This window comes from Hypoxylon trugodes (genome assembly GCF_022578975.1).
Source record: "Hypoxylon trugodes strain CBS 135444 unplaced genomic scaffold F4822scaffold_1, whole genome shotgun sequence".
Lineage (NCBI taxonomy): Eukaryota > Fungi > Ascomycota > Sordariomycetes > Xylariales > Hypoxylaceae > Hypoxylon > Hypoxylon trugodes.
The window spans coordinates 4,514,000-4,531,274 of NW_026250016.1; the positions used below are offsets into that span (position 1 = coordinate 4,514,000).

The 17,275-nt window shown below is 45.8% G+C and overlaps 4 protein-coding genes across 4 annotated transcripts; 2 read left to right on the plus strand and 2 right to left on the minus strand.

Annotated features, from left to right (window-relative positions):
• Nucleotides 1-10: 10 nt before the first annotated feature.
• Nucleotides 11-4,347, minus strand: F4822DRAFT_45648 (uncharacterized protein). The gene is made up of 4 exons (XM_051463507.1): nt 3,508-4,347; nt 2,896-3,457; nt 2,520-2,835; nt 11-2,467 (listed from the first exon to the last, which is right to left on the minus strand). The coding sequence occupies exons 1-4, from the start codon at nt 3,846-3,848 to the stop codon at nt 93-95; spliced, it is 3,594 nt and encodes a 1,197-aa protein (XP_051320128.1). The 5' UTR covers nt 3,849-4,347; the 3' UTR covers nt 11-92.
• Nucleotides 4,348-7,745: 3,398 nt separating this feature from the next.
• Nucleotides 7,746-11,053, plus strand: F4822DRAFT_45705 (chitin synthase I). Its single transcript, XM_051463508.1, has 2 exons — nt 7,746-10,170; nt 10,228-11,053. The coding sequence occupies exons 1-2, from the start codon at nt 8,204-8,206 to the stop codon at nt 10,934-10,936; spliced, it is 2,676 nt and encodes an 891-aa protein (XP_051320129.1). The 5' UTR covers nt 7,746-8,203; the 3' UTR covers nt 10,937-11,053.
• F4822DRAFT_45716 (uncharacterized protein) lies at nt 11,054-12,084 on the plus strand. Its single transcript, XM_051463509.1, has 2 exons — nt 11,054-11,365; nt 11,948-12,084. The coding sequence occupies exons 1-2, from the start codon at nt 11,171-11,173 to the stop codon at nt 11,987-11,989; spliced, it is 237 nt and encodes a 78-aa protein (XP_051320130.1). The 5' UTR covers nt 11,054-11,170; the 3' UTR covers nt 11,990-12,084.
• Nucleotides 12,085-12,313: 229 nt separating this feature from the next.
• On the minus strand, nt 12,314-15,596 carry F4822DRAFT_387973 (Sec1-like protein). Its single transcript, XM_051456843.1, has 6 exons — nt 15,571-15,596; nt 14,940-15,507; nt 14,666-14,879; nt 14,206-14,591; nt 13,298-14,144; nt 12,314-13,234 (listed from the first exon to the last, which is right to left on the minus strand). Exons 2-6 carry the CDS (start codon nt 14,980-14,982, stop codon nt 12,577-12,579), a joined length of 2,148 nt encoding a protein of 715 aa, XP_051320131.1. The 5' UTR covers nt 14,983-15,507; nt 15,571-15,596; the 3' UTR covers nt 12,314-12,576.
• Nucleotides 15,597-17,275: the final 1,679 nt, after the last annotated feature.

A 17,275-nucleotide genomic window follows, 5' to 3' on the forward strand; every position in this document is an offset into this window, starting at 1 on the left:
ATGTGACCCCAAAGTCTCCTACGCTAAATGAGATAGTGAAATAGAAGCATGATGGCTTAGGACCTGGAGAAAGCCTTGTCTCATCGAAAAACTTAACACATCACACTGAATGCTATCTTCTTAATCTTAGACCTGAGCGAACTCCTCGGCAGCAGATCCGGAGACGAGTTTGACTGCTGGTCGCTTGATACCCGATTCCGATGATGGCTTAATCTCCGAGTTGCCATTTGACCGGGCGACCGGTCAAATGACCGATTGAGTGACTGGCTGAACGACTGGCTCGACGTGCCTCGTTGTGATGGAGAGGATGTACAAGATTGCAAAACATCAATAGGCCAGCCGAATAGAGAGATGTCTTCCAAAAACTCCTTCCAGTACTCGTTCTTCACGTTCTTAAGCTTTCCTCCTCGAGCCGCTATAGAGCAAACTAGCTTATATATTTCTTGGACTTGTGGCCTTTGGACGCTTTTTTCAACGCGCCAGCGAAGGTAACACGAACAAATATTATCTAAAGGTGTCATATTGGTAGAACTCAACTCATTTGGTGAGGCACCCCTATCCAAGAGCATGTTTGCTATAATAAATGGGCCCACGTGCAAAGGCGTAAATTCAACGTCTCTTGGATCCCCGAGGGTTTGGATTTTGACATTGGGGTCTTGGCCGTGATCTAGGAATAACTCAACTAGACCCACATGACGAGGTCGTGGGGTTACGACAAGCTGGTTGACTAGTACATTCTTCGCCTGAAGACTTCGGACTATTGATGTTATCAGGCGGCGAAATGCCTCCGGGTCTCGATGTATTGTAAAGCCTCTATCGAGCAATAGCTTTGCTATCTTTAAAAGTTCTTCTTCTGGAAAACGGTCTAGTCCTAGCCCAAGAATAGCATGACTAAGCAGCGGTCGTCCCGAGTTTCGTATCAGGTCGGGCGCATCAATTAGTGACTCGATGACATAAAGACGAAGCCCAGCATACACAGCATATGCAAGTGGACCCGATACTTGTAGTTCAGGAGTATCGGAGCTTTGTACCTCAAATATATGAGTCGGGATACTGTTAAGGAACATCCTAAGACTACGACCTGTAGTCCGCTCAGCAGCATTAGCGTAGGTGGATGCATTGGTCTCGGGTGTGATTTCGGAGTAGGAGGATGCGATAGTCTGAAACGCGCTCCGGACGAATAGGCTTTTGGCCAAGAAAGTATTCCCATTCTCAACGGTGATCTTGGCTCGGTCTCCAAGGACTATCTGCTTGAACTTTGGGTCTAGTACGAAATCCTCAACTGTTTGATGGAGTACCTGGATATAACGGATGTAGGGGCCACTGTTAATAACTTCGATCAGCCCACCGCAATATTTACTTAATTCTCGCACCACTAATTCTTCGGAATCGTAGAATGTTCTTTTCTTGAGCTTCACAAAGGCTTGATATGCATCCTGGTAGGTCCTAAATTCCGAGCATGAGATAGCGCGTATTAGGTCGTATGCGCCTAGGGGTACTCTAGATCGCACTGTGACCTCTAACAAAGCGTACGTCTTCCATCGATGAATATGTGGAATTCGAGTTATAATCTCCGCATAGTATGCATCAAGCTCTGTTGGAGAAGATTGCAAGAGTATCTCCAGTTCGGTCTTATCCATGCTTTTCAACCTCGTAGCTCGGGCAAGATCCTTCACTACTAGTCTGACCCATAGAAACACGCCTCGCGAACGTGCGACAATGTCGGGAATCAAATCCTCAAGCGAGACAGAGTATGGCAACCTCTCTGCTCTGATTGACCCTAAACAATAGTCCTCGATGTCTTTTGTGGTAAAATCATGGATTTGTAGGTTTGGGCAATTTTGGAAGGTGTTTACAAATATATCCCAGGGGCGGCTAGAGAAACAAATTTTGATGCTCTTATTAGGGTTTGGAGGGATCGCGCCCAGTTCGTTGAGAAACTGGCATATAAATTCCAATCGCCCATCATACTCGTCAAGCGCGTCCAAAAATAAGCAAAGGTGCAATGGTACCGTATTTTGGCGCAATATGTTATTGAATGCCTTTTTGAGCATCGGCAAAGTCCAAACGATGGTGGCGTGGTCAAACAAGGGTTTTAGAGAGTCGAAAAGAGAAGGAAGTTCCGTAAGAATTTGGCCTATGATACTCCTCAATAGGCCTTCAAACGACTTCTGAAGGGAGGATCCACGATAGTGGAAAAAGAAAGCCCCACGAACGTATGTAATTTCTTCTTTCCAATCAGCAAGTAGATCCGCCGTGCGGTCATCCTGAAATATGAATTTCATTAGGGTTGACTTCCCAGAGCCCGGCTTCCCGTGTATCCAGAAAAGCCCCGTCCCGTTTCGAAGCCATTCAGTGAAACCTGGTTCTGAGCGATCGTAAATCCAGTCGAAGGTATTGCCAAACGTGCCTTCAATTTCTTCCAACCTACGGTCCCTCTCGGCTACCTCTAGGGAATTTAAAACAGCTATTTGAAATGAGCACGTCATGTACTTCTTTTAGGATAAGAACTTGCCTACATTGAAAGTTGGGCCCTTGGTATGCCCTAACATTTATTGGGCCTTGAGCAATGGTCGTCCCTAGATGTGAGATCCCCGTCGTCGTAGGTTTGGACTCTGACATTTCGCCTGCGGAAAAGATCTGGAGCAGTTTTTGTACTACTACGGAATAGTTTGGGTCATTCTCCGAGAACTTGACCATATTCGAATGATCCTCGTTAATTGGAAATATGAAATCCAAACCTGTAGATGTGCCATACAATCCACGAGTCGCAGAATCCGGAGTAACTAAAACCTCTTCAAGGCCACTTTTTGACCATACATTTTTCGAGTTTAACTTTGAGCAGGTAGCCTATTATTATTCAGATCATAAGGTTCAACGGATGGATCTACTTACAATAACTGTGGGTGATTTTCTTGTTTCATAACACCAATAAAGCAATGCATCTTGGAGGCAAGATATACCATTGAACTGCTTATCCAGCTTTTGGAGATATGCTGACTCGGGAGAAAGATCTGCAATAAGTTGCTCATTGGGCTGGCCGTCCACAACCGCCAAAAGGTGCGATTGTTCCATGCCCAAATTAGGGACACCAAAGAACACAGCGCCTTTCATCGCGCGAAGTATTCCGTCGTCCCGCTCAATCCTGTTTGCGAGTGAAACGAAGGCCTGCTTCAAAACGACACCACCAAGACTATGTGCAAGGAAGACGAGTGGCTTGCAGGTAGGAGACGACCATCCATTGGCCTTGAGTTGGCCGATTAGCCCTATAGCAAGGTCAAAGATAGATTGGAATGAACGGCTTCTTAGAAGAGTCGTATCATAGCCGTATAATATAGGCCGTACGCTTGGTAATGACTGCGGTAACGCATCGCGAATCCACATGAAAGTCTTTGGATGCCCTTTAGGCTGCCAGGATCCAAAGGGGTGACTTGCAAGTCCTGATATTGCAATGCAACTAGTACCATTAGTTTAATACTGACAAGAGGTGGCTTAAGACAACTTTACTCGGCCTGGTGTGAGACTGGGTCATATAAGGGGGTTAGACCTCGAAAGTGAGTATCTAAAACTAATGCGTCGCGAAAATTCTCCACTGCAATGCTCCATTCGTCTCCTAACTTCGCGATTCCCGGCCGCCCACCCTCCTGGAGAGCATGGTGAATTCCGACAACATCATCGAACATCAAAGTAGCCACTTTACTCGGCAACCATGGATCGACGGAGCAGGCAAGAGAGAAAATCCGAATCTCCGAAGCTCCGATTCCTAGAGCTTTACTAAGCAGTTGGACTGTATCCAACCTATCGACATATTGAGGTAATTGTCGCAGCCGAAACACCACGCGGTCCATGTTTCCACGGGCATCATGGCCAGTCTAAAGCTTGATGTGCGACGAAGAGGAGTGAGGGTTACTTGGTATGGGGCTGAGTTCTAGTCCCCCTCAAAGATTTCGAGCTGAATCCTTTATCACGTGATATAACGACCGAGAGTATCGCCAATCCGATATGACAGGGGTGTCGTGACCTCAGTGGCTGAGCACCCGTGGGGGCCGATGCTTGAATCCTACCATTTCAACTGCACCATTGAAAATATATAGGTATTTAGATAGCACTATACCCCACTATTGCAGGTTTCTTTTCCTTTTCCCTTCTAAAATTCGACCTCCTGATTGGCAGGCGGCTCTTTCGATATTATGACGTCGTTATCCACGAATTGGACCGTTCAATTTCGGTCCAACAATTCCTCCACAGTTCACAGTCTAGACCTAGCATACGATACGAACGAGGCTTGCCCTGAGTTATGATCAGAACTCCGAAATCAGAATAGTCTTCGGAATACAAGGGCCCCCATATCCTACCTACCGGTATATTGTTATGCACATTTAGCTTGGGGTATAAGGGGTCTACATAACGCGATATCGAAGAAGGGAATGCCAACACGGCGAAGACAGACTGTATAAAGTTATATAAGTCCTGTGGAAAATCTCAAGCAAATGAGTCGGAACACGTCGGGGTTGATACCTATTCAGCGGCGCTTATTAGACGTAAAGCTATTGGCTCGACATTTCGATGATATAGGCAAGCTTCGGCACGTCCCGCCTGTCTAACCGACGTCCCCAGTGATAGAGGACTTACAATCCAAGCCTAGATCAAGTCGGTGATTCCAAAAGGGCGGACGTCCGTAACAAAAGCTGGTAGGAGCTCTAGGTCGGACTTAGTTATGCTCTTGGATTCTAAGATCCACGATCTCTTCTTGTCCTGCTAACGGGGATGCCACTTGACTTATTTATACTTAATGTAGGATACGTATATTTCAGCCTAATTCTCCCGACAACCTCGTGTCAGTATACATGCATATGAGCGCATATCAGGTAACCTATAGTCCTTCATTGAACGTTACACAAGTTACCTTTAGCGTTATGCCGGTTTCTTTAAATGTCTACCTAAAGGATTCGAAGATGTGTACATTTGGTGCGAGAAATTACATAGGGCACTTCTTCGAGAAGCTCTCACTAACCCGCCCCCGATGGTGGCAAATCTAATGGAAGAACTCGTAGCACTGAACACTTTATATTAGACGTGTGAAGGGTTAGAGCCGCGATGAACCGATCGGAGACACCTAATTACACTAGCCGAGTTTCGGGCAGCTTCACAATGTTCTGTATATTCACGAGACAACAGTTACGAGATACGGGCGAACTTTTATATAGATTGATAGGCGGGGGACACCAACGAACGAGAGTTCTCTACTCCGGAAACTGGATAGATACGTCTGGTCTTGCACTAAAAAACGAGATCTACTATCTAGGTCTGTTGCACAATCGTGGGGGTTCACCAACCTGGACTATCATGAACTCCGTTGACTATTACTGCGGAAATTTCTCAGAGGAAACCCCGAAATACCTTACGAGTAAAAGGCACTAGGAAAGCATTATAATTAATTAGACTTCGTGAAAGGCAGGCATGGTAGGTTTTCTAAAGAAGTAAATATAATGTATACTCACTACCTAGTAGCAAGCCACAAGCGCCGAGACTTATGGGTATCTAATCAGTTTGCTCCACGGATCGGATCCGGAGTCTGGCCGCAGTATAGCGACCCCAATACCACGCAAGGGTTTCTTTTTTACCATGTAGCGGAGTATAATTCGCTATCAATGTAAACAAGTTATGCATTTTATAGCCCTCAGGTAGCATCGTTTCTAAAAGCCAATCTCAACTTCGAATGATTCAAAACCTCAAGTATACTGATCCTATAGCAAACTTATTATCAAGTTCACTGGTGAAACCTGACGATGGTAACCTGATATTATATGGCTCGTCGATGATTACCGATAGGCGAAATGCGAGGTAGTATTCGCCAGAGACATATGACATAACGAACCAAAGAGACTTCTCCAGATGCGGGAGCATATGTATGTCATCAGAACATTAGCTGCCTCGTGCCGTGATTGGTCAGACGGCTACGCGGGGAGCCTGTTTGAGGTACACAAGAACAACTGGCATATGTATCTGGAAACTAGAGGGGGCCAGTAAGGTACCCGCCCATCATGCATCAGTACCTATAATCTAATTCTGTGTTCTATGGGCGTGTGCATAGCGTTTCCTCAAATGCATAAAGATCCGTCTTGTGGAGGAGAGATCTGATGTCAAGACTTTAGCCACATTTCGCGATATCAAGCCAAAGTCGTTAGTATGAAAATTTCTTGTTGCCTTATGAGGAATCCGCCTTACCAGTCTTTTTGATATGCGTTCTTAGTTGTCATTGTAGGTGTTATATGTATGTAGTCGTCAGCTCTATTGTGGCTGAGGATAATTGTGGCGATGGTCCTTTTGTTGAGTGTGGAAATTCGGGTAAAGAATCTATTTTTGGTGTTGCGGATATATGATACATCTATATGTATGTACTCCTCCATACATAATGTAGGTATCTGTATGTACGAAACACATAAAATGTGCGTAGGTTTAGGTTAATACTGGAGACACCAACGCTTAGCCCGTTTTTTTACGCGACATGGCCTTGCGCGTCTATTATCCACCATGGTTGTTTGTTCCGAATCCACTATTCGCTCACGTTTTCTTTTTTCCAATTTGCACAAATTATGTTGCGATGGATATATGAATAGTAGATTTGTAACAATTTGCTGATTCAGATGATATAAGAATTACATGCCCTATACGAAATAAAAAGGCGATGCTGCTTCTAATCATATCGGTTTATATACCTAGGTAAGCGAATTTAAGCATGAGAACTAAAGCAGACTACGTCACTCTTAAATGCGTTAAAAGTTAGGAGGGACGTCAGACGCTGCTGGGGTGACGAGACGTGGGGCAGAAAACGGCTAGTGTTTGTTTGGCACCCTTGTAAACTGTACCTTAGCATGTACCTAGGTACCGTCGTACCGGTTTTCTTCTAGGGTTCGGGATGGTGCAAGGATCCATTGGTGGCCCCTAAATCTGCTTGCTGCGCCTGCTTTGTTGACCTGAAACAGGATATCACCTGCCCCTGCCCTTGAGCGGACTGGAGCGACTTGAAGTGACCTGAATCCCTGTCTATGGTAACTTCCCATTTCATCCCCCCAGCCTGTCGCAATAATTCTAACACTAACAATTTAACAATTCTTACCAGTCCCTTGAATTTTCCTTCTCTAGTGAAACTGCGACACTCTTCAGCTTCCCCGTCCTGCCCGTTCAAGGACCATTCTCTTCCGCGACAACAAACACTCACAGCTTTTCCAAGTCATCTCTATTCTTTGCCGAGACCAAAGCGCCCCCTTGAGTGTTTTTTTTGACCTCTCCCTTTTTTTTTTTTCGGTCTAAGGACACTTCTCAAACAAACCCTTCATCTCTCCATCTTCTTGCATGCAAGCATCTTTTCCAAGTAAATTCACGATATCTTACTGGACCGAGTCCCACCCCATTATCCATTATCCCCCATTCACTACCGAGGTGTAGTAGCAATTTACTTCTGGTCCAAAGTATTTTCACCGGAATTACCCAGGTAGACGGTATATGGTGCTTCATATTCGCGAGAAAATCCACTCGTGTACAACTCAATTCCAAGGTCAAGGGTGATTCGATCGGTGGCGAATAGCCTCGCCCATCTAGTCCCATTCCACAGAACATATGTTACCACATTCCAATCACTGAGTCGGAAACCCTGAATTCGACCTCCTGTCTCCCGTTCTGATCGCGATTGCGCATATAACCGACCTTTCGTTAACTTCTGCCGTACCCGTACCCCTTAACAAGCTTAACCGCCTAAAGCGCCCACCCTCCCGTGTGGGAACAAGTAATAAACCATGTCGTATAATCGCTTAGGTATGTATCATGACATTATCTTCCCTATACACCCTATCCTTGGCAATTCTTCTCTTCTCCCTTTCGCCTCTCTTTTCTTCACTGCCGCTCGGTGTCGCCTTTTCGTCTTTGAGCAGCCACAGTCATCGTCATAACCCCCCTTACACACGCTCACTTTAACACCAACAACGCCTTGTGCGCAACACAAGCGCTTCCTACTGCTTTATTTGCCTAGTTAAAGGCGACGTAGACTTCGTGGCGCAGGCGACACCTACAAAGCTTGGATAGCTTGTCATCGCTACTCGACGTACACATACATAGCTTTCTATTGTATAACATTGGACGAAGTCAATGGTTCTAACGATTTTCTTTTTTTCTCTTTCTAGACGACGATTACTACGATCCTACCATGGACAATCATAGGATAGGTCGCACACCTTCACCAGGTCATCCTCTTCAACATGGATACCAGCTCGACGATGTCCCATACGGGCACCACCCAGCAGTTGCTAGTAATCTTGACATACCTGCTGGTCCAGGAAGATACACCCCGAGCGATCATCTCCCATTGAACGCTGCGCATTCCGCCGATAATCTCTCCCAGAGTCCATACGACCATAGCCAAGCCGGTTATCATTCTGACTACTCGGTAAACCCCGAGCAGCACCACGATGCCTACTATAACCAGCCCTATGAGCCGCCGCATTCTACTACCACGCCATTCGCTGACCCCCATGGTTATGATTATGATGACCAGCGACCAATGCTAGCGCAGAATGACCCTTACGCACAGGCCCAACCACAAGAACCGTACCGCGATGACCCGCGCCAACAACAACAGGCGGGCGCTGGGATCAAGAGATGGAAGACGGTAAAACAAGTACTCTTGTACCGTGGAAACTTGGTTCTTGACTGCCCGGTACCACCGCGACTACTGAATCAACTTCCTCACGGCGAGCGCGACGAGTTTACTCACATGCGATACACTGCTGCTACTTGCGATCCGAATGATTTTTATAATGAGAATTTCACTTTGCGACAGAAGCTCTTCAGCAAGCCTCGGCATACTGAGTTGTTCATTGTTATTACCATGTACAACGAAGACGATATTCTCTTTGCGCGAACCATGATTGGTGTATTAAAGAACATCGAATACATGTGTAGCCGGAAGGAAAGCAAGACGTGGGGACCAGATGCTTGGAAAAAAATTGTGGTTTGTGTGGTCAGCGATGGACGTGCCAAAATCAACCCTCGAACTAGGGCCCTTCTTTCGGGTATGGGTGTCTACCAAGAAGGTATTGCTAAACAGCAGGTCAACAACAAGGATGTCACAGCGCATATTTACGAATACACGACACAGGTGGGCATGCAGATTAAGAATGATGTTGTACAGCTCATTCCCAAGAAGCAACCAGTGCAGATGCTTTTCTGCTTGAAAGAAAAGAACCAGAAGAAGATCAACTCCCACCGATGGTTTTTCCAGGCGTTTGGTCGTGTGCTTGACCCAAATATTTGTGTTCTGATCGATGCCGGTACTAAACCGGGTAGCAATTCTATTTACCACCTTTGGAAGGCATTTGATCTCGAGCCTATGTGTGCAGGTGCTTGTGGTGAGATCAAGGCCATGTTGGGAAGAGGTGGCAAGGAATTGATCAATCCGCTTGTTGCGACCCAGAATTTCGAGTACAAGATGAGCAATATTCTTGACAAACCACTGGAATCGGCTTTCGGATTCATTTCCGTCTTACCCGGTGCTTTCTCTGCGTATCGATATGTCGCGCTCCAAAACGACAAGAACGGGCTGGGTCCATTGGAGAAGTATTTCAAGGGTGAAACGCTACACGGTGCTGGCGCTGGTGTTTTCACGGCCAATATGTACCTGGCCGAAGATCGTATTCTCTGTTTCGAGCTTGTCACGAAGCGCAACTGCCATTGGATTCTGCAGTATGTCAAATCTGCAACTGGAGAGACTGATGTGCCTGACTCCGTGACTGAACTTATCTTGCAACGTCGTCGTTGGCTTAATGGTTCTTTCTTCGCGGCCATTTACGCCATTGCGCATTTCTATCAGTTTTTCCGCTCCGACCATTCCATCCTTCGCAAGTTGATGTTCTTCGTGGAGTTTGTCTTCCAGACTGTTAACATGATATTCGCCTGGTTTGCTATTGGCAATTTCTTCCTAGTGTTCAAGATTTTGACAACGAGTCTTGGAGATGACAAACTGGCGGGCAAAGTCGGTGAAATTCTTGGAGTCGTTTTCGAATGGTTTTACGGTATATCGTTAATGGCATGCTTCGTTCTGTCCATGGGCAACCGCCCAGCGGGCTCTGGCAAGCTATACACTGCCATGGTTATTTTCTGGTGTGTAATCATGATGTGAGTATTGTCCCTCCTTTTGATATGCAACACGAATGAACTGCTAACCACTCATAGATACCTTACATTCGCGGCTGTTTTCATCACCGTTGTTGCCGTTCAAGAAGAAGTGGCCAAGGGCTTCCAGGTCAGCGATATATTCAAGAACAAGCTTTTCTATTCGCTTATCGTGTCGATGCTCTCAACTTACGGTCTTTGGCTCATTGCCTCGCTAATGATGTTTGACCCATGGCACATGATTACTTCCTTTATCCAGTACCTACTCTTGACGCCGACATATGTCAATGTTCTGAACGTTTACGCATTTTGCAACACGCACGACATATCTTGGGGTACTAAGGGAGACGATAAGGCCGAAGAACTACCCAAAGTCGATACCAAGGACGGTAAAGGTAAGACCGATTTGCCCGACGAGGGAGACTTGAACGCGCAATACGAAAAGGAATTGGCGGTTTTCGGCAAGAAGCACGTGGTTGTTCAGAAGCCCCCAAGTGACGCACAAAAGGCTGAGGCACAGATGGATTACTACCGCTGGATCCGTTCTTTGGTGGTTCTTATCTGGATGATCACCAACTTTGGCCTCGTCGCGTTAGTCCTTAGCACCGCTGGTCTTGAGAGGCTCTCCCCACAAGAAGAGGAAAACAACCAAAACTTCCGCTCGACAACATATATGACAGTCATTCTTTGGAGTGTTGCCGGGTTGAGTGCTTTCAAATTCATCGGCGCCCTTTGGTTTCTCATCGTCCGTATGTTCAGAGGCGTCTAGAGAGCTTCTGTTGCAGGCGTGTATCATTCAGTTACGAATTATCTTCTTTCACAAGGTGTCTAGAGGACGGTCCTCCTTGTATTGTGGAGCATTTGCTAGGTGGAATGCTTACTTTGGCTTCTGGAACAGCTCCTACGGCTTATTCAATGGCTTAGGAGATTTTTCAGGGAGTTCCTGCGTCGGTACCCCCTTTATTTCGATATCCTCTTTCAAGAGTATCTCGTTGAATTCGATATGCTAGGGTTTGGAATTGCATTCGTCTTCTTCAGGCCCCTTGTTTTCTTCGTGGTCCTAGACGAGGTCCTTCAAGGACATTATATTCTTTTGCCGGTCGACCTCACATTGTTATGGATGGTGACATCCCTTCCCATTGCGCTTATCGTTGATGGGCCACTCTGGCTTCTCAACGTTTTAACGTTCCTAGGAGAAGTTCTCAATGATGAAAACCCCGCCTTAGCGGTATTTCTACGACGTCGAATCCTCATTCTCTGGAGGCATACGCGGCGCTGTTCTCGGTGGTTATTGCGTCATTAAGAGCCAGGATGTGCTGCTCTGCACCTTGGCTCCTTTCTCATCTTCTCTTCCACCAATGAGATTTTAGTTTTCTTTTCTTAGTATACCCCATTTTTTGCGAGTTCACGACATCCAGAAGGCTCGGGGACGAAATGGCACAGCATCGCTGGGTGGAACGATGAGGTAGTTGCGCCATACGATGCGAAGATAGGATTTGTACATTGGAGAGAATCGAGACGAATTTAATGAGACCTTGCGTTGATGGCGTCTTTTGGATTATGAATGCCGCTTTCCGTGTTTTAGAAAAATAAGGGTTGCAGAGGTTCCCTGGAGGTTGTGGGGACTCGTTAATGATGATCCTGTGTGAAAACATTCCTAAAGCATACGTTCTGCTTCCCGGCTTAACGATCATGGCCATACTGTCCTTGATGGATAGTGGACTGCATCATTTGGCATAGTTTGGTATGTGTTGGAGGTGGGGTTTTACGAGGATGCGAGAATTCGTCGTCGAGTGAGCAATTGATGGAGTCTTGTATATGAAGAAGCGAGAAGAGCATCAATTGGCGTAGCGGAGTTCCCTTTACCTTGTGAGCAATAATGTTGAAAGTTATGTAGCATGGTACATTTGAATAGAACGTATTCTTACGAATCTCAAAATTCTTGCTGCATCGTGAATGGTTTGAATGTTCGTTGACATGGTGTGGTTGGTTTTGGTGAGTTTTTATTTTGGGTGAGCTTACAGGTCATATAAGGATAGTTCTGTCGAAACATTTCAAGGTTCTCCCCGTGTCTAGGCTTTCATCCTCTAAACTTGACTTCGGGTTCATGATCTTCAAGTACACTTTGATAGTATAAAGTTTGATTGGCAGATTGCCTGACTCGGAGTCTCAATTATTTTTATCTATGTCGGAATGACGATATACATTTTCACCAAACAATTCAAATCACAGAAAATCGTCGCCATATTGACAATAGTCGAAATAGAGGCACAATTCTTTTCATTTCCCGGAGTTATAGATCTACATCTACCCCTTTCTTTCTTAATATTAGGCACATCGATACCTGTATATTACCCCTTTTCTTTCTTATCTTTTAGCTTCACATCTTCCCCTCTACGGCGCCGGAGTCTAGGGCACCTCCCGCCCCAACCTCTCCAATTCCTCTGTAATGAACTCTCGTGCATTCAGCAACTCCGTGCTGCCGTACACGACTCTCTTTTTAGGACGTCCGCCCCCTTCGCCTGTTCGATGTACCCACTCTTGTAGATTGCCGTACTCATCCATACTACCGCCTCCCACTGTGAACACGACAGCTTCAGTGAACCCTTGTCTCCTCTGTCCGAAACTTGCGCCTGTCCCCGGTCCTTGGACTCCGGGGCCACCAGGTAGTGCTCCCGGCGTGTTACCCGCACCACCAGCGCGCATTGCGCTCGGCGGCGGCATGGTACCCCGCGCGTTAGCGCTTCGTGGGTCGAAGTACAGATAATTCTCCGTTTTAGCGATGGCAGACGTGGAGGCGGCCTGTGGGTCCATAATAGATTCAACAATCTTGGTGATTGTGAAGTCGCGGTTTGCGGGGAGGAAGTTCTTAATACCGCCTATTAGGTTATCGAAGTTAGACGCAAGATTAGTTGGTACCCCGACACCCGTCTCCTTTAAGCGATCCGTTAGTCTACTGGACAGGGAGGAAAAGCGACCGAGTAAGTCGGTTGAGCCAGATTGCGAGGAGTTAAGCTGGGATGGCCCGATAGTAGTTAATTGTGTCATTTTTGTCGTGGCGCGAACTCTGGGATAATCGTTAGCACATTCCAGACCTATGAAAATGTATTTGTAGGCAAATACAACTTACTGTCGTATGTAGGCGAGACAAGTAGTATCCACCCCAACCGCCGTCAGAGCTTCCTCGAATTGGGTCCAATCCGCTCGACTGACTTCCTGTTCCGTACTCAAGAACCATATTATGAACAAGCGGAGCTTGTCTAAAGGATCCTTGCCCTTAGCGTCGTCCTTGACCACTTCAAGGATTTGACCTTTTGTTTGCTTCATCACGTTCTCCTCCATTTGGAAATAATTGTCTAGTTGACGATCCTTAATGCCCTTCAATAGGGAAGCGAGGATATTCATGTGCATATCTAATACGGCCTTTCGTTCTCTCAATTCCGGTAATAACGTGATAGCAGCTTTGAGATGTTGTGCGCTAGCGCTTGTATCGTTTTGTAGGTCTTCTATTGATGACGCACCCGTTTTCTTAGTTATTTCTTGAGCATCCTCCTTATATCGCATTAACTCCGCGTCAATATCTTCCGCGACTTGAGGAAAAGGAACACCGGAATTTTTCTCCCAGAAAAAATCTGTGGAATTGAGATCGTATGCCTTTTTCGTTACACCCTTCGCGGGGTTCTCCTCGTCCACGGGTGTTTCAATAGTAATCCTGTTGAGCTTCATGTTGAGAACATCATGTACGAGAGATTGGTAAGTCCAAGAGTGCGAGAGCATGGGGTTCAGGTCGACATTTCGGTCAAGAATAACGAGGACGGGGCGAGAGGCGGGCGTACCTGCGGATGAGGCAGGTCGTGTGTTGGAAGAGAAAAGGTTGTCTTTAGAGTTAAGGATGTGGTCTCGAAGTTTTCGATCAAGTTTGCCGGCGATCATTTCGGCGGCAGCCCCTTTTGGGCATCGTATAATTGGGATGACACCTAGGGTATCTAAGTCAGTCTCTCAGGGTCAGGGACGGGGTGCGGCGGGAGAGTATCATACCCATTGTTACAGCAACGCTGAATAAACCGCTGACTATTCTGTCAACAACGTGATCTAACTCCTCATCCTTCGTCTTCGCACTATTTAGCGCCCAATATGTATGCTCTTTCTTCATTCCCAAACTGAATAGATCCGGCTCAGCGACTATGAAGTTAAGATATTGATCGAATAGCTGGGCGATATGTTCTGCCGTGCCAGCCGCCGCAGTTTGGGACGCGAAATCTTCGAGAAGAGGACGTGGTATGGAGGAGAGAAAGTTGATATAGGCAGGGGAGTATAGGCCTTTCTGTAGATCACTTGTTATACCTTCCAGATTCTTCGGACTGGGTTCGACGAGGTATATTGCGGGGACGTCGGGAATGGGATGCCGAGATGCGGAAAGGTGCCTAAAATCAACATCGCGAGTTAGTAAACGACACGAAGAATTCCTGGGGGGATCGTCAAGTTTAGGGGATCATACATGTGCATAGTGACACCCATGGATCGCAAGTCATTCACTCTCAACACGCTGCTTATCACATCTCTTCCGAGGTCGTCGAACACGAGGACTTTCCATATGGGCTCACCATTGGCAGTTAAGATAGGGCCAGCTGGAGCTAGCCCGTTCGCGTGGGATTCATCTTCGTCTTTTTGGTCGAGGGTCTCGTTTAAGTTGAGTATCTTTTTAAGAGATGCTGAAGTAAAGTTAGTTGTTATAACCCTGTACAATTATAGAATCATGGAGGAAACCGGACCAATTTGGCGATCTCGTAGTGAGTTTCCCTTGGCTCCAGCCATGAGGACAAGTATGGCGCAAACTTCTGGTGGAGCTTTTACTCTATTTCTTCGCCCTCGCTAATAGCTATAATTGATGCTTGTGCAGGTGCAATCGAGCATGCAATGCTTGTCGAAGTCATACATGTATAATGATGGGTGTGATTTGAATAATGTGGGAGGCCAGGGAATGGAAGCGAGCGGCGGTGAGGGTGGTGAGATGTTAATGTTTGAAAGGTAAATCTTCAAAAGTATAGCATTAATTGTGGCAAATGAAATCGTTATATTCTCGTGAGAATTGCATTTCGTCAGGGATAATGGTGGATGGGTTGATATCGCGAAGTTGTATGGAATTGTATGTAGATTGGAGGTACCTGGGTACATCAAGGTAGCTCCAGCAAATGACACGAATTTCGAAATGATGTAGCCTCGCACGTGCGAATCGGAAGCTACGAAGTACTTAGGTACGGTACCTGAGTACCCTTTCTGTTCCTTCAATGACGCTTTGACCACTCCATTTAATTTCATTTTTAATCTGAATGGATGACGCTAAACCTCATTAATTAGGATATCCAACTAGGTACGTACTTCGCACCAGGAAGCTACACCTACATATACATGTATTCGATGAGTCTATTTCTCGGTTACATGATATTGAAGTATTGATTAGAATTGAATGGTATAGTATTTTATGGGATAGAAATAAAGATACAATTTGTTTGATATTAAGGGACTATCATTTCAGCTACATGTAGGTATGTATGTAGTGTTTGTATATACACGACTGTGAGTATTCCTATATACAGAAGGTGTATTCGCTGAGATTACATCGAAGAGGATCATGAAAGTGACTCTTACATCAATTGTAGTAAGGTACTTCTACTCAGCTCGTTTAGGTATGTATGTGCATGTATCTAAGTTAGGGTAGTCACTCCCTTGGTGTGAAACAAGGAAGCCGACATACCGATGCTGGCTTCCCCCTAAGCCACGGAAGGTTTCTCAAGCTCCACTTTGGGCAGTGGGCAGGCAGGCAGGCTTTTCTTATTTTTCTTTTGGTCTCGCCCCCCCCAAAGAAAAAGGCTTGCGACGCCGAACTTTCTTTCTTTCCATCCTTTTCCCGCCCATCACATCTCTTTTCTTCCCAACTGCTACATCATCCATCATTCATCATCTAGCCATCAAACCACCACCATCACTGCCTTAATTTCTCCATCTCTTTTTTTCCTGCTGTACTACTCACTCCATCAGGGGATGTAATGCCGTCTAAACTAGTTTTTTCTCTCTTAATTACTCTGAGTAAATAGTCCCATAATAGGGTCCCACGGTTGGTTGTCCAACTACATTGTCAGGAATTTGTGTCGATTATTCTCGGTCGCACGCGATCGCTCTCTTTCGCTTCCTTCTCATCAGTCCTGGACCTAACCACCAACCCCATTTTCTACCAATCCCCCAGTTCGTTCACTCATTCAGTACCTTTTGAGATAGATTACTTTCTTTTCTCGTCTAAATTTCCCGGGGAGATTCTATTTTCGTAAATTACGTCTCTCAATAATGGGAGCATGACGAAGAACTGTTCTACTTCATAAGAAGCGGAAACAGAGAAAAAAAAAACAGCAAGCAGGCAGGCAGACAGTCAATCAAGCAGAGAGGAAGAGGCATAAGACAGTGATAGTTGGATGCGGAATTAATTAATGATAAAAAAAGGGTATGAAATTAACATCGACTCCCCCTTCCTTTCCCATTTCCTTTTCTTTCCCCTCCTCCCCTTCATTTATTGCCTATTATCTGCACAAATTCCAAAAAAGAGCGTGTGTTGTGTATGTGCGTACGCGCCCCGGTTGATCAAGCCTGTTATGGAAATTTCTCCAACTACACCCAAACTCCGATTGTTGCAGTTGTGTATTTGCATTTCGGCAGGGTAATTTTTGGATTGGCAGCCAACAGCATGACTTAAAAGAACAAGAAAGAAAAAGAGCAGAAGACAGTGGTCACATTCTTAACTATGAACTACAGCAGAGCAGAGCAGAAGCATTCGAGGGTACTACTTGAGAACAATTAAGTTCCAGTGACCAGTCAACATCTAACAAGTAACTCCTAAATTCCCAGTTCTATACAAAGGGACGGAGAGTGAAAGAGGTTTAAAAAGAAACATGAGAGACGTAGTCTCTTTGAGTATGAAAGCCTAGCAGTGGGTGTCGGGTTGTTTCGGCATTAAACACTGCTAGGCTCTTCATCAATCAGTTTAATGGTCCCTCGAATTATTCACAGCCAAGAGTTCTTGAGCGTCTATAGGGGAAGACGATGCTCGCCAAAGGTT

What these genes read in the sequence shown, in the direction of transcription:
- F4822DRAFT_45705 (XM_051463508.1), top strand. Translation starts at nt 8,204, where the DNA reads ATGGACAATCATAGGATAGGTCGCACACCTTCACCAGGTCATCCTCTT. An exon ending in TTCTGGTGTGTAATCATGAT is followed by an intron (nt 10,171 to 10,227) that starts GTGAGTATTGTC and finishes AACCACTCATAG; the next exon opens with ATACCTTACATTCGCGGCTG.
- F4822DRAFT_45648 (XM_051463507.1), bottom strand. Translation starts at nt 3,848, where the DNA reads ATGGACCGCGTGGTGTTTCGGCTGCGACAATTACCTCAATATGTCGAT. An exon ending in CCAGTCTCACACCAGGCCGA is followed by an intron (nt 3,458 to 3,507) that starts GTAAAGTTGTCT and finishes TAATGGTACTAG; the next exon opens with TTGCATTGCAATATCAGGAC. An exon ending in GAAAATCACCCACAGTTATT is followed by an intron (nt 2,836 to 2,895) that starts GTAAGTAGATCC and finishes ACCTGCTCAAAG; the next exon opens with TTAAACTCGAAAAATGTATG.
- F4822DRAFT_45716 (XM_051463509.1), top strand. Translation starts at nt 11,171, where the DNA reads ATGCTAGGGTTTGGAATTGCATTCGTCTTCTTCAGGCCCCTTGTTTTC. An exon ending in TTTTAACGTTCCTAGGAGAA is followed by an intron (nt 11,366 to 11,947) that starts GTTCTCAATGAT and finishes CGAGGATGCGAG; the next exon opens with AATTCGTCGTCGAGTGAGCA.
- F4822DRAFT_387973 (XM_051456843.1), bottom strand. Translation starts at nt 14,982, where the DNA reads ATGGCTGGAGCCAAGGGAAACTCACTACGAGATCGCCAAATTG. An exon ending in CAGCGTTGCTGTAACAATGG is followed by an intron (nt 14,145 to 14,205) that starts GTATGATACTCT and finishes TAGATACCCTAG; the next exon opens with GTGTCATCCCAATTATACGA. An exon ending in TGTCTCGCCTACATACGACA is followed by an intron (nt 13,235 to 13,297) that starts GTAAGTTGTATT and finishes CGATTATCCCAG; the next exon opens with AGTTCGCGCCACGACAAAAA.